The sequence below is a fragment of the Telopea speciosissima genome, chromosome 8, assembly GCF_018873765.1.
Source record: "Telopea speciosissima isolate NSW1024214 ecotype Mountain lineage chromosome 8, Tspe_v1, whole genome shotgun sequence".
Taxonomy (NCBI): Eukaryota; Viridiplantae; Streptophyta; class Magnoliopsida; order Proteales; family Proteaceae; genus Telopea; species Telopea speciosissima.
In genome coordinates this window covers 15,520,979-15,537,644 of record NC_057923.1, presented here as the reverse complement: position 1 = coordinate 15,537,644, position 16,666 = coordinate 15,520,979, and the positions used below count along the sequence as shown (strand labels likewise).

Genomic DNA, 16,666 nt, shown 5'->3' with positions numbered 1-16,666 from the left:
TTGTATGCAAGTTGGGAATGTGTGATATCCATGCTCCAACTTGAGGGGGAGTGTTGTAATATGGGATATAAGGGTAGAATTGTCCTAGGTATTTTATGTTGTGTTGCCCTAGGGGCATTTCTATCCTTGTACTCTCATTGCATTTATTATAAATAGACATGTGATTGTGTCTCATTGACACAAGTCACAATTCCCAAAGTTATCAAACTCTATCGCTGGTAGTGTACTTTATTTATAATGAGAAATATCCTATTACAATCCAATTAGGAAAGGTAGAAAGTAAAGTAACCTAACTAGTAACAACTAACAAGACTCACTACAAATAGGACTCTCTCACGACACGCCATCACTCTTAACACGTTACCGCTAGCACCAGATGGGCCAATAGGGGTCCACAACTGCTATGGGACCACACTTTAACGCTCCCGCTCTGGCTGGAGAATACAAATTTCCCATGCCCAGCTTGGAACAACACTTCCGGAACGCCGGGCCAAAGAGAGAATTGGTAAACAGATCGGCTAACTAGTCAGTAGATGAAACGAACGGAGTAACAATCAACTTCTTTAAAACAGCATCCCGTTCAAAGTAGCAATCAACCTCAATATGTTTAGTATGTTCATGAAACACCGGATTGCTGGCAAAGTAGAAGGCAGCTTGATTATCACAAAACATCTTCATGGGTTGAGTAATTGGAAACCTAACTCTTGAAGAAGAGATTTCAACCACATCAACTCGGCGGCAATATGAGTCATAGCCTTGTACCCGCCTCAACACTGGAACAAGCCATAGTTATTTGTTTCTTGTTGAGCCACAAGACAAGGTTGCCACCAATAAATGTGCAATAACCTGTGGTGGACCTCCTATCACTGTCAACACCGGCCTAATCAGCATAAAAAAAATCCTACCAGATCAACATTCTGATGATGTCGGTAAATAAGCCCCTTCCTTGGAGCTCCTTTTAGGCACCTTAAGATACAACATGCTGCCTCCCAATGAACCTTCTTCGGTTACTACATAAATTGGTTAATCACACCCATAGAAAAGGAAATGTCGGGACAAGTAACAATTAAATAAATAAGCTTCCCAACAAGTCTTTTGTACCAGTGTGGATCATCAAACACTTCATTACTATGCCAAACTTCTAATGAGGATCCATGGGAGTATCCACTAGTTTACACCCAAGCTTACCACTATCAGAGAAAAGATCCAACACATATTTCCGTTATGATTGACAAATCCCTTTCTTGCTTCGTAGAACTTTAATCCCAGAAAATAGCAAAGAGAACCTAAATCTTTCATCTGAAAGTGCTGATGTAAAAAGGTTTTTACCTCTGCAATACCAGACGTATCATTCCCAGATACAATAATGTCATCAACATAAACCACTAACACCACCAACTGAGAACCTCAGGGACTAACAAAGACAAAGTGATCATAGTAGAATTGTGAAAACCCACACTTCGTAACAATTGAGCTGAATTTGTCAAACTAGGCCCTAGGTGACTGTTTGAACCCATAAATAGTGTTGTGTAGCTTACATACTTTGTGTGAAGTCTCCCCCTGAGCAACATACCCGGAGGTTGTTCCATATATGTCTCCTCCTGTAAAATACCGTAAAAGAATGCATTCTTGATACCAGTTTGTAAAGCGGCTAGTCCAAATTCACAATTAAGGAGATAAGAACATGGACTGAATTGAGTCGAGCAATAGGTGAGGTCTTAAAGTAGTCCACACCATACGTCTGAGTGAAACCCTTCGCAACCAAACGAGCCTTAAGCCGTTCAATTGAACCATCAGGATTATACTTAATAGTGTATATCCAGCGACAGTGTACAAGATCCTTACCAGGAGGTAAGTCTACCACGGTCCATGTTTGTCGAGAGAGCAAAGCATTCATTTATGTTTCCATTGCCACTTTCCACTAAGAATGAGATAAGTCTTCTTGATAAGTGGAATGGAGTTAGTAGATATGGACAAGGCAAGATTATATAATGGGGGAAGTGAGTTATAGAAACATAACTCTTATAAGCAACCATGGACTTTTAGGTTTTAAGAACGGATACCTTTACGAAGGGCCACGGGCAAGTCAAGTGGAGCTTCAGCCGAAGGAGCTCATGTAGGGGTGAGCAGAGCAAACGTAATGGTGGGCAAAGCAGCAATAGATGGCACTGTTCTCTTATGCCGCTGATATACTTGTAATGGTGGTGGAGTGGAGACAACCGGAGCATCATCAAATGGCACAAGTACAGGGCCAAGAGGGGCCACAAATATTATCAGTAGAAGGAAGAGAACTAGGTATTAGAGAAACAAAATATAGGGTACTTTCAAAGAAAGTAATGTCAGCACTAACAAAAGGTCGCTGAGTAGTTGGGTCATAACACCGATACCCTTTCTAGGTGCAAGAATAAACAACAACAACAAACTCAGCCTTATCCCAACTTAATGGGTCGGCTCCATGGATCCAAACAAATAAAGTAGGGAAAACTGAGGTCTAAACAAATAAGGGGGATGAAAACAAAAATGGGTAAAAGAGGGATGGGAAATGAGATGAGAAATGAAAAGAGAAAAATGACAAATGAAAGAAGAGGAAAGAGACACAGCCCAGCAAGACAGGAGAATCTCAACTAAATGGGGTCTGCTACATAGATCCTTGCCCTCCAATAGGCTCTATCTGAGGTCATACTTGGAACAAGACCTAGACTATGAGCAAGAAAAATGGAAAACGGTGAATGATTATTGAAAATTGAGGAAGGCATCCAATTAATTAGAAAACATGTTGTAAGAATGGCATCACACCAAAAATTCGTGGGAACATTCATATGGATCATTAGAGATCGAGCAATCTCTAATAAGTGTCTGTTTCTTCGTTCAGCAACCCCATTTTGTTGTGGGGTATATGAATAACTTGTTTTAGTGAATCATACAATAGACAACTATTCAGAGTTCCTAGAGCTCCTTGAAAGTAAAAAAAAAAAATTGCTGAAATTTCACGTCGAGTGTATCAGTATACTCCAGTGCATTATCAGAACGAAAAATCTTTATAGAAACATCAAATTGGGTCTTTATTTCATTATAAAAATCTTAAAAATAAACAAAAACTTGCAGCGATCCTTCAACATGTATACCCACATTAACCGAGAGTAATCATCCATAAAGGTAACAAAGTACAAAAAATCTAATCTATTTTTAACACAACACGGCCCCCAGATATCCAAATGAAGCAAAATAACTTCACAGCACACTACGAGTACGAAAGGACAACCGATGATGTTTGCCAAGTTCATAGGCTTCACACTCCAGACGGGATATAGACTTATAGCTTAGAACCATGTGTTGAAGCTTGGATAGAGATAAATGTCGTAACCGAAAATGCCATTGGAGAGGAGAAACACCAGTAGTAGTTGTAGCAATAGTAGAGGGACCAGTGCCATGGAGATAGTTGAACCTGGCCTGCTCAAGCCCGCCACCAATCGTCCTCCTTGTTTAAAGGTCCTGAAAAACACAATAGGAAGGAAAAAAGGTAACACAGCAATTGAGAGATTTAGTCTTTTGACTAACAAATAGTACACTTAACAGTAACTAGGGAACATGAAGAAAAGAAGACAAGGTCATAAATTCAATTGGGGAAACAGTACCATGACCGACCACATTGGTAGAGGAACCATTAGCTAGAATATCAAAAGGGGAGTTAGATATCTGAGATAAGGAAGAAAACAACTCAGATTTACCTGTCATATAAGTGGATGCACCGGAATCAATGATCCACAGAGTGAAAGAGGTGAATGTGAGAAAGGTTGAAGTACCTGTATGGGCCAGAGAGGTAGAGGATGATGCGACATCACTAGATGGTTGGAGATTCTGTATAAACTTCAATAGGCAATTATAGTCATCTCTAGATACAAACCCTAATGAGGAACCTCTAGATGAGGATGCATTGTTGATGTTGCCGGAAGATACTTTTGCAGTACGACCACCAGACATCAGGTATAGGCATATAGCAGAATTAGCTAAAGGTGAAATCCACTCTAGGCGACCATGTTTAACCCAGCAAGTTTCGATAGTATGATTGGGCTTGCCACAAAAAAGTACTTTGTCTGAAAGGTTGATCACTCTGTTGGCTACCTGTACCTCAGCCACCACGTCCATGATCACCCCATTTGCCACGCCCCCTCCCAAAGAGATTAGATTATTGGCCACAGCCAGCAACAAAGGCAGAGTTCTCTTTAGGAGAGGGAGTGGTATTGGTCTGTGAAGTAGTAGTAATGTGTTGTAGATGTGCAAAGGACTCGTTAAGAGTGGGCACTTTTTCACGGGCAAGTAGTTGACTCTTCACTGAGTCATATTCTAGGTTTAATCTTGCCATAAACTTTGCCACAAAAGAACTCCTCCGCTGAAGTTGTAACTGTTCCAAATTGGTGGTGAGAGGCTGATGGATGCATGGAACAAGGCCTCGCAGAGATCTCGGAAATATCTCAGTTTTTTGCAAAACCGAGACGAGACCAATTACGAAATGAGAATAGTGCATTGTCTCGACTGAGATCTCGATTCAACCGAGACTGAACCAAACCCATATATAAGATGCCTTCAAGTACCAAGTCACCTCTATCCCTATATGCTCATCCTAATATTGAACAAGTGTTGAGTTCAAATCTCCTCCAAGGAAGGTTGTTGGGCAACAAATCTCCTCCAAATGTTGTTCTTGAGCATCAAATCCAAGTGTTCCAAGCTTTTTTCAGTAAGATTTGGAGCAAATAAGTGGTTTGGAGCTGTTTTCTTCACAAACTAGCGAAACCAGTCGAGTTTACCGAGAATAGATCGAAATATAGACCGAGAAAAGTCGAAACATGGTATTTATATAACTGACTTTGTGACATTTTGGCAAGATACCAAAATTTTGGCCGAGATTTTGGCGAGATACCGAAATTTCAGCTGAGAAAATGTATTCTTATTATTTCGCACCCTATCTCGACTCGACCCGAGTCGAAACCGAGAAAATTGCCGAGATCTCGCGAGACCTCGAACACTACTTTGATGTGAACTTGTAAGTCAGTGGCTGTACACTTGCACCTTTAATGTAATATTCTGAAATTTAATTTTTCTGCATCTATCACTTGCAATTGCATATTTTAATTGGTTTCTTTATATTTTGTATGTTATAGTACCATATCATGTGAAACATAAGCTATCTTTGAGAAATATGCAGGCAAGGTATGGCAAACACTGCCAACCTAGGGTAGAAACCAAACTAACAATTTGAGTGTATTTTTCAACAATCTAAAGGTTTCATTGCGTTTAGGGATGCTTACTTAGGGTCTCCGACAAGTTCTAGCCCAAAATATGGGTGTTTGACCACCAAAATGGTCAAACGAAACCAACCACAGACCCCTGCAGAATTTCGACCAGAAGTCAGTCGAAACCCGAAATAATTCGATTTTGACCAGGGTCGAAAGAGACTTCTTGAACCTTGTGTCCTTTCTGACCCAATTGTGGTTTGCTGTTGCATCATGGTGCAAGAGCTCTTACTACTAATCCGAGCATCATGTTTCATTATTGACATGGATCTTTTATATTATATTACGAACTTCACATTTTACTACAACAATTAACACCACATAGGGCAGTCAAAACATCAACCATCGGGTCAGAACAGTCCAGTTTCCTTTAGCTTTTAAATTGTTGGACAGAGTACGCATTTTGATATTTTGCTAGGCCCCTTTCACTATATAGAGATTCATGGATGATTGATATCATAGTTGTCACGGTGTTTAGGTAACCCAAGGCGTTGACGGGGGCTTAGAAGCAAGGCGTCCAAGGCACCTGGTCGCCTAGGCGAAACCTTGACAACTATGATTGATATGATTTTTGCTATGCTTCTTCCACTAGATAGAGATTCGTGGATGATTGATATGATTTTTAAAATTTTTCCTAAAGCCATAACAGTGTATTCCCTCAAAGGTCTCCAAGCTTCTCCGATAAGCATTCTTCTCATATACAACCAATCAATGAATTATAAGAACCTCACTGAAAGCACTCCTTCCGAGGAGTCTCTACCCATCCCTAAGACCCTAACTCCTTAATAGTATTGAACTCACTTGGGTAGCCAACAAAGTGTTGGTCACATTTTTAAATGTTTTGCTTTGCATCAGCAGACACATTCTAAAACCAATCAAAGAAATTCAATTATGTCAATAGATTTAATTGGCAAATATCAGATGAGACTGACAGGGATCAGTGGGACTAAGCCAGCTCAATAGGGTGTTAATGACTGGAAAAGCCCCCAGTGCATCAGTTGGTTTGATGAACAACATAATGCAAGGAGCACAAAAGATAACAAGGGGCGGCTAGTTTAGCTGCTGTACAATAAATGTTGTCCACATAGTCAGTTCTGCTTTGAAGGAGATGCAATGTGCTTTCAATCTCCACAACCTTAGCAATCTGTTACGGATTCTCAAAAAGTAAAAGAATCTTCTAAATAATGAATTAATGATAATGAATCACAGAAAGGGTAAGAAACATTCTGTTCAAAGAAAAACTAAGCAAAATTTGTGTATGCAGCAAATTAATGAAAACGTATGTAAGTTTAATTTCAGCTTTTCAAATGTCATATTTTGTTAATCAGTGATATTCTTTATTCTCCTATAACTGCAATGAAATGCATCCAGAAGTATCTATCTTACTACAAGACATAGAAGCAACAAAGAAAAAAATGTCTCAAGTAGAGTGTGACAAAGAACAGTGAGCGTAGGCCCTAGACTGGAGCATAAATATCAATAAGCATCAATTAGAAAAAGAGTAGAAGCACCACCATTAAGAAATTAACCAGCACAGATTTAAACAACGCTAAGCTAGAAATAACAAGCCCAGAATAACGCACCAGGAAAACAGCGAGGAAGGGATGTCATAAGTACTGAAGAAACCATTAACTGGTATCTAGAAAGAAGATGGAGTTTTTCCATATCTGCATTAGGTCTTCCCCCTGACATGATTTCCTTGTATGACTGTAAAGCATTGACTAATATTAACAGGCACTTTTCCAGATATTCTTTTTCTAAGCATATCTCTTCAAGTGACTTCCATAATACTTGCTGGGACCAATCTGCTTGAATCTGTGATAACATTTTAGCAAGTTCAAAAATAAATACATCATCAAATGAAGCGAACTACAAATTACTCCAATCTAGCCAGCATTACAGATTAGTGACAGTAAGCAGGAAGATGTTTCCAGAAAAACCTCAATAGTAATTGCCTACATGAAAATTTCACAATACCCATCCTACAATTGAAATACACTTCCAGGGGCAAATAGAAACCATTGAGTACAGATCAAATAATGGTTTTGCATAGTAACTCATGAGATATTTGCATACCCATTAGCTCTCCTTAATTGAATAGATCAGAAAGTGGTTTAATATTTTAGTATTTATGACAATGAAACGAAAATATGATGGTTATGACCATCAGACTTATAGATATTTAATCTAGAATTCAACTTGTTTGTTATTATGTCTCTACTAGCAAGTGTTCGAAGACTTGCTTGGAAATATACTGGCAAATTATCAGGATTCATGCATATACTTCAAGCACATATCATCACCTTGATATACTATACTTCAAAAAAAACATCAGAAATTACAACAACAATGTGCTAAACCATTACTTTTCATACATGGATTTTATTCTTCTCTAGCATGGCGACGTCTCCATAAGCTTCAAAATGCCGCCAAAACTTTGATGCACCATATTTCTCAAACGTTTCCTGCCACCAAAATAATACATTAAATTTCGAACAGATAATCAAGGTGTCCATCTGATTTTCTTTTTATCTGTTGTTTATATTCCAGGCTGTGAAGCATCGAAAACATAGTAAAGTCATGGCTGAAGATACATATCAACAATGCAGGTATTTAATTCTATTACATTACAACAAAGGGCACTTAATAGTTAATACATTTAATACAATCGAAATGATTTTGACAACTGTAGAACCGCACTAGAATTGTTTAGTTAGTGGTGGAAATTTCATTACCGACTTGACATATTTTAGCCTAATCTATCGAATGGTAAAAACTTGTAAAATTTAAACGAATGTTACCACAAAAAAAATTTATATATGATCAAATAAACGTAAAGCTCCCGCAGGATATCAATTAGCACACCTCCAGAGAGCGAAGAAAGTAATCCTGAAGGAGCGAGTAGAGGCCCTGCTTGCAGAGTACATGTACATGGGAAACGAACTCCGATCCGACCGAAAGTTCTCCGCTGTCCTTGAGAAGAACTTCTGTGCTCACACAAAAACCATTCCAGCTCTCCAAAATCTCGTCAATGGAGTTGTCACTAAGGGAATCCAAAATCTGTAGATTATAAATTGGATATGTAGCTTCCTTGTTCATTGCTCGTCGCAGTGAACTGAAATGTAAAATCAGCAATGATATTACTGAAATACTGAAAAACCCTAGATTGAAAGGGAACAGTGCTCGAGCTTACGAGAAAGCTCAACCTGTGATTCAAGCGGAGCTTCAGAAACCGGTTTCCAAATAGGTTGCTCGCAACTGCGCAGTGTGTAGACACTAAAGAGTAAATAGTATCGAGCTCCAAGCAGTAAGTACTCCGCTCTAGCGTGATCGGTCAGACAACCAAATGGGCGAAAATTTGCCGCCATTTTCATTAAACCCACAAAAGAAATGGCATAAAAAAAAAAAAATTCCCCTTTTTCGGAGGGGGGATGAAGGGGAGTTGGGGCCTTGGGGGGTTAAGAAAATTATTAAATTATACAAAAATGGTGGAGATTCTTTTGGAAATTTAAATTATTTTTTGACGTGTTTTACATGCAGAAATTCGGCTTAAAATAATTATCTTTTTTTTTTTTATAATAATTAAAACAAGGGAAAAAGTTCTCCGTCCAGGAGTGTGGCCTACACCAGCACTCCCATGAGTCTATCTCTTTCCTCCCCATGTGAAAGGACACTTTTGCCCCCATATTTTAAGGAGGAGAGAGATAGACACATGGGAGTGCTAGCGTAAGCCACACTCCCGTACAAAAAACTGCTTCCCTTAAAACAATTATCTCTAATTTAGACAAATCACAGAAGAAGAAGAGATGCCAATTTGACTTTGTACCAGAACCACAAAGAATACAGTGTGGCTCAATGGAATCCACTTAAACGTATTTGGGTTGCAGGTCCTCTAGGACTGAGAGTGGAATGTAACTCTCACTCTTCATTAGCTATTTTCTATGTCTCCCGTCTATCTTATGGATCCTTTGATAAATTAACGTTATTATGGTTTTTTTCTGTGACCATCATAACTTGTTACTTTATATGGAATATTCGAAACAAAGTTCTCAGAGGATTAGCCAAGCTTAATCCTCATTTAGTCCTTAAGCAGGTTTCTCGATGGTTATGTGATCTAAACATTAATCCTTCGTTTGTTAACACTATGGATGTTGCATTCTTTGCTTTCTATTATGTCCTCTGACAAATGGTTATCTAATCTCTCTTTGCCTTATTATGACTATTATATCTTGATTTGCGTAGGAGTTGCTAACTCAGCCTTAGTGGCATAGGCTTTTTGCATTTTGTTTCAAGGAAATGTTGTGATGATAGCTGCAGGTTTTGAACATTTTTGAAGTGAAATGGAAGCAGAATTAGCCGGTATTCTAGCAAGAAACGGTAAAGCAAAAATTGACCATATCTCGATCAACGAGTTACAATGCCATAACAAAGTTATTCCAAAACTGTTGTTGACTCTTTTCAAGGAATTATGGCCTTCACAATTTATGCCCTCTTTACTTCATTTTTTGTCTGGTATCTTTTCCATGTCAGTGCAGTTTAATCCTGTCAATCACTAAGTTTCTATTATGCAACATTTAGCTCTCTGTACGTTAATTGGGAAACAATCATTTTGTATAAAAAACTCACATGTACATTTACCCTAGTAATAGTATTTTTATTTAGTTCATAAAAAAAAAAAGGTCACATGGCTTTGCAGCTGCACCGAGAGTACGAAAGTACCACTTTAGCTCTCATGAAATAAAAAATCGCATCTATATTAATGTCCTTGTCTGCATTCTCATTGTCCCCCATGCTGGTGCAAGCTCTGCATGACCCAACATCGATCTCTTTCCCATACTAAAATTATCCGTTTAATCTTCCCTTTAACTAAATTACCCAATATAAAGACGTGTATTACAAAAATATTCAAAATAGTACCCCTCCCACACCCACAAGCTTTTTTTTGACATATTTGTCCTTGGCTTCCCTATGCCTATGGGTATCAATTGGTCTAGTTTTGGGCTATCGGTCTAGTTCCTTAATAATTTTGGTCCTAGGGGGTCAATACCAAATTTGGACCCATAAGCTTATTGGTTCCAATAAACGATGAGGCTTCTTGTCTTCTTCGATTTGTGCAAGGCTTCACTTGATGCCATTGGTTTATTACACCACATTTTTCATTTCCATCAAAGATTTCCTAGAATAATTTGGGCAAACAATATGGCTAAAAACATTATGACATATGAGTTCATAAGATACAACCACTTAATTGTGGCAAATATTTTCCATGGTTTTGTTGAATTCCAACAAAAAAAAAATTTGTTTGGATTTATTATTATATGTAGTTTACTGCTTTTAAATTTCATATTCTCTATAAATTGATTGGGGAGAGGGTTTCCTACAAGGGCAGTGTAAGAAGGAACCTACACACTACAACCAATGAAGGATATATTAGAAAATAGTATCATCCAGATGGCCCTACATGGTCAAAATCTAAGAGAGAAATGTCAATGTGAATCCCATTGTTTATTGTTGAGGAGGGTATAAAGGAATCTGTACAATGGCAATGTAGCAATTTTTTTCTCAATTGATTATCTTTGAAATGTACAAAGTCTTAGTAGAAGGTTTTTTTTTTTTTGTTTGATAGAAATGAAGGGATAAGTATTATTGGCACATAAGACAAATAAACCAATTTATGCAAAAAGCCTATAACTACCACGAGGATTTTATTTTTTGTGCGTGTGTGTGTGTTCGAAGACCCCTCAAAGGGAGCAAAATATTAAGCCTTAAAGGGTACCAACTACAATAGAATATTAAGCAACTCCTCAAAGACGAAGAGACCCTTATAAAGGTAACCAACTGCCCATTTAGAGATAGAGTGGGCCAAAACATTTTTCGCCTTATATACATGACAAAAACAGCTCAAACCTACTCTGGAGGAGCTTTATATCTGCAACAATTATGGGTATATTCACAAGCGATTGACAAGGCTCCGACAACAAGAATCTAATCAAAGATAGGCAGTCATAAAACATAACAACGTGATGGTAGCCGACATGAAGAGCGGTGCTCAAAACCATCCAACGTGCTAGAGCCTCACCCACAACCGTTGAAGATAGAGCCAAATTGTTAGTGGCAATTAAGCAAAGCTCCCGCTTCCCATTCAAAATAATACACCCCAACCCCATTGCTTTTGCCTGGCATAAACAACGACATTAACATACACAAGGAAGGTCTCTAAGGGGTTGCCAAAAGAGGAAGAGATGGCCCAATAGTGCTATGAGAAGGAGATGAACATGGGATCAAAGAGAGGGCTTCATTCTCGTTTCTATTAACAGTTGAGATCCAAGTGTTGAATGGGGAGACTCTAAAGCATCTGGAGTTCCTTATCTTCCAAATCTCCCAAACAATTATCACATGAGAAGTAAAGAACCTTTGTTGCTCATCAATTGTCAAGCCATGAACTTTACTCTATTTAAAAATCCAATTATAAATAGACACTTAGGAACCAAATGAGGATCTCAAGTCAATCAGACTTGTTGAGCTAGGGACATTAAAAAATAATATGTTCCACTATCTCAACCTCATGCCCACACTCTAGGCAAAACTCATATACTACAATATTTATTCTCTTGAGGTTCACCATTCCACCTATAGCATTCAAGCAAACCTCCCGAGAAAAGACTGAACCTTAGGAGAATCTTAGAGTTCCAAATAATGTTTCATACCAATCTAGGTATGCAAGTATTCCTTCCATCAGAGATTGAATGATGGGGAACTAGATATATGCCCAACCTGTAAGCAAATCTAACTAAGAAGATGCCCTTAGGATGGGCCCCTAACATATACAATCATTCCCTCTTTCTAAGCTAAACATGATATTGAGCATAACCTCTACCTCAAGAGGCCCAAACAGCTTCCTTAATTTATCCACCCTCCATTGAGTGAGGAAAAATAAGATCATCCACCCACCAATCTCTACAATCCAAAGGCTTGGGGGAGTGAATTTTATACCTTCAAGATCAGGCACCCATATGCCATTTCAGATATGAATAGCGCGAACATTTGCTACCGCCCACAAAATCCCTTTCACCAATAAATCCGTGCCCTGGCGGCTTCACTCCTAACCGCCCACAAAACACTCCTCCATGCCCTGGCGGCTTCACCCCTAACCGGGCTGAAGCAAACTCACCATGGGAAAAATAGATACTTCCAATCAATCTTGTCCATAGGAGGTTCGGTTTGTACAAGAGACATATGTCTAGCTTTGCCATCAATGCTTCATTTTGAATGACAATGTCTCAAATCCCAAACCCTCCATCGAGCTTTGAAATGCAAAGAACGCTCCACCCAACCCCATGAATATTCATCTCATGCTGCTTTTGCCCCCATCAGAATCTATAGCTTGTCTTGTTCAAATCCGATAACAATCCAACAACAATGAGAAAGTGGACCATAGTACATGAGGGAATTGTTGAAGCCACCAACTTTATGAGAACTTCTTTCCCCGCAAGAGAGCAATTCCTCCGTCTATTTGGAAATTTTGTTGATGGTTCTATCCTTTATTTTCTAGGAGACTTCCTTCTTGTTTCTGCTTATCATTGAAGGGAGGCAAAGATATTTTTTAGGTTGTGATAGCCCACGAACACCCATTATTTTTGCAAAAAATACACCTTAATTAATAGGGATATTCAGGCTAAAGGCAACACAAGATTTTTGTGGGGTTTTATTCATTATAACTGCTAAAATTGATTAAAACATCTAATTGGATGGTCATGTGCCAGGCTTTTTAGCATATTTAATATGACCTATCATATATATATATATATATTTTTTTTTTTGGGGTGGTTTTTTCAATTCTTTGTGACGACCAAAACACACATCTTTCAAATGACAATTAAAACATTGCATTTATTGATGGAGAAACTAAAATCATCTGAATAATAAACTATGCTTAGATAATGGCATGTATATATGTCCATTGTATATTTGGATTTGGACCAATTAAACAGCAAGGTGGGGGATATAGTTTTTCCCCTTATTAAGCACACTACTTCTGTTATATGATCACAATGTGAGGCATCAATACTTAGAGACAAGAGAAAAGAGAGGAGAGAGAGAGAGAGAGAGAGTAAGCCCAACTATAGTCTCTTGATACCCCACAACAATTAGCAGGTGTTTCAACCAGTTGAACTAGCAATTGCCATTATAATGGATACGGTTGAATGTACCATAGACCCACATACATTCATTAGAAAATTAAGGAGGTGAGATTTAGATTGTTCAACTTGGACAGCCATGCTTCTTTCATAAATCCATGCTAGACTTTTTGTTTTCTTTAATATTTCTTAGCAGGAAGAGGAAGTACACATGTGAGTGTGTACTTCCCTCATAGTCTCTATCCTCTTTGTCCTTACCAAATAAGTGGACCTCCCTATTAAATATACCATTCCAGTCCCTCTTATTGGATTATAATGTAAGATGCCAATATAAATAGGCTGCATATAGATCCATCTCCTTTTCTTAACTATAACTATGGTATGGATAATAAATATGCACTAAAAGCTACTGTTTAACCTATGCTCTAAAAGGAACAAAAGAGCTAAATTCGAGGAAGAAACAACAATTTTCTCGAACTCTAATAGCACAGCATCGTCTTCGGATCCATGAACTCGATCTGACAATCGACCAGCAATGAAAATTGAAAGAATCTCACAATAATTGATTGGCATCTGAGATTTCTCCGATCAAAACCTTAAATCTCCACCATTTTTCTCTCTGTCTCTCCCTCTCTTCCTTGAAATGAGAAACCCTAAATCCTCTCTTCCCCTCTCTGTCTCCTCTTTGCTCGAAATGCAATTGCCATATTATGTTCTTTTAGCACATTGTTCGTATAAACATCCAATGCCTATAACAAAGTGTTGGGATCAAAATCTCACACCCTTAGAAAAGTTATGTTTTTGGTTTTTTTATGAGAATAAAAACTTATATTAAAAAGAAATATGTGCATCACTGTGGTATGGAGTAGTACTTACTAGAGATTCTAGTTCTAGCCAAATCCACGACCGTATCATTGAAGGTGTTGTTACTACACCATTTGAAACTAACACTAGAGAAATTTGTAGTTTCATCATCTAGAGTGAAATAGTTTTTAAATAAATTCCAAAGTAAGCACATTTTGTCACTTGGATAAAAAAGAGACCAGAGATCCCTGTTGTAGCACCACACTTCTTTGATGTTAATATTCGCCTTCACAATATGTTTCCATCCTTGCAGCAGCCCATAAAGTTCTGCCTCCTTCTCGTCATTGGTTGGTAGACGACCTACAGATATTAGAACTTTCTGGTCTAGATAATCTTAGTTCAAGGTCATAAGTGACTGCGCAAATTAAGCCAGGAAATTATAAGGGCGTGAGGGGGGAGAAATATAATAAATAATCTCTGAGATAATGTTCTTTGTCCGGAAGAGTACCTTGCCTCGGACCCTTGCGTCAGCTCTCTCTCCTTCCCCTATGTAATGACCTTCCTACCCACTTTAAATATACTGTGAGTGGGTGTTCCTGCTGGTGTATCATACGCTCCTGAAGAAACACTTTCCCATAATCTCTTTCCCCACTCCAAAACCCTAGCAGTCGATCTAGATCTACTTGCAGCCATGGTGACTCGTTAATGGCTTATTTTTCTTTCTTGTTTCATGGAAGTTAGAACGACCTCTAAATTTAATCTGAATTGGAATCTGTGGAAACTGTATTTTGTTGGAGGCATTTTGTAGCCCACGATTTTCTATGACCATGATGACATCTTTAATTAGCTGCTTGGCAGTATTCAAACACTATTCATTCATTAATCGTCACAGCCTGTAGTGAGAATCGTTTTAAAGAAATACCAGTTTTGAAATCATGGGAAAATTAATGGTGAAATTTGAAGTTTTAGTTAATATAATCCTCTTGTTACTTGTAGTGACTTTAGTCTTTCAAATGTACTGTGTAATAGGTGAGTTTTGTGAGTTGATTATGGTTAGAGATCGAAAGACTCACTAGTTGCTGTCTAAAGGGAATACATCTGTTTACTATGTTTTGAGTTTTGAGAGCCTAGCCATCATGATCTAGAATAATAGATAAGTGTTTATTCTTTATTTGTTTACTGCATCTATCTTAAAGACTGTCAATGGGCAGTTTCTATTATATGTTCTTAGTGTTTGATGTTGTTTTTCAAGTGTTTGCACATTAAAGTCTGGTTGTAACAAGGCTTGGACTTTGGGAATTTAGTGGTTTGTACAGTGGAGAAATTCTTGATAATCCTTTAAAATATTTTTTCTTGTTTTATTCTGACACCCATGGCCCTACCTTCTGTTTGTTCATGATTGGTTACTTTTGTTATTGAAAATTATAGTCAGTGGCAACAGAAAGCAATGTTCTTCAAGCCATGTTCTTCTGGCTGTTATAGTGATCAAATTGGTTGGGTCACATCCTCTCTGATGGTCCATTTTTCATGTTCTTAAAAATGACTTCATTTTTTGTTTTTTTAAGATTCTAACCTGGAACTTTTGTTTTTTCCTGCTGGGTTTGTTGACTGACATTGTTAACCCAATGATTATGCAATGGATGTTTGTTCGTTTCTAGGTCAGCTAACTCAGTTAGTAGAGAAAAGTTAGAGCACTCACCCACTTCAATATATTCCAGAACTCCTGTTTTTATCTTATTGTTTGAATGTTTTGTAAGATCTGTTTTGATATGAAGTATTTGCTTGCTTTGAGCATATAATAGCTGAAAACTAGCATTCTGAAAGCTATTGCCCTTAACCCATTATATTGATTGGGTCATTATCAAATGGTTACACTGGTCAGATTACCAATTGATGACCAGTCAAGTCTTGTTCAATCATGAATTGTCAAATGGATCTCCTAGAAAATACCCTACAGAGGAAGACCATCAAAACATGCAGAGTTGCCTTATATCTAATACTGGGCTAGTCATTTTCTGTAATTCACTTTTATATCCTGGTTTATGATTTGAATGTTACCTATTGATGTCATTGTACATTGTGGGTAGCTAGTTGCATTTATCCACCTACGCAGAATACACTTCCTTGTTGTGTACAAAGGAGAAAGGCAATGTATTGTAGGAATGAAGATAATGTAATGTGAACGTTAAGTAAACGCTAAAAAAGATGATGCAGTTCCTCTAGTTTGGTTGGACAAACATGAATCACTTTGGAAGCCCAAACCAAGGATTGATCCTAAACCAATTTTCTGATCTGACAAGGGGTTGGTAGACTACATAAGATGCAATATTTTAATTTATTTTATTTTATTTTATTTGAATGGGTAGATTATGTAAGGATTACTTTTTTGTAGTTTCCGTTTTTTAGATATGGCATAGTTTGTTAATTTCTTCT

The 16,666-nt window shown here is 37.9% G+C and overlaps 1 protein-coding gene across 4 annotated transcripts in view; it reads right to left on the bottom strand.

The window, feature by feature from the left end:
• The window catches only part of LOC122671987 (anaphase-promoting complex subunit 2), a 47,519-nt gene extending 38,910 nt beyond the window's left edge, over window positions 1-8,609 (bottom strand). For all 4 annotated transcript variants that reach the window (XR_006334427.1, XR_006334428.1, XM_043869490.1 and 1 more), the window contains exons 1-3: window positions 8,157-8,609; window positions 7,667-7,756; window positions 6,875-7,106 (exon numbers count right to left, since the gene is read on the bottom strand). Coding sequence is in view for 2 of the 4 variants with exons in the window: in XM_043869490.1 (XP_043725425.1) it covers window positions 6,875-7,106; window positions 7,667-7,756; window positions 8,157-8,390 (556 nt within the window). In the remaining 2 variants the exon portion in view is untranslated. The remainder of the gene's footprint in view (window positions 1-6,874; window positions 7,107-7,666; window positions 7,757-8,156) is intronic.
• Between the last annotated feature and the right edge of the window lie 8,057 nt (window positions 8,610-16,666).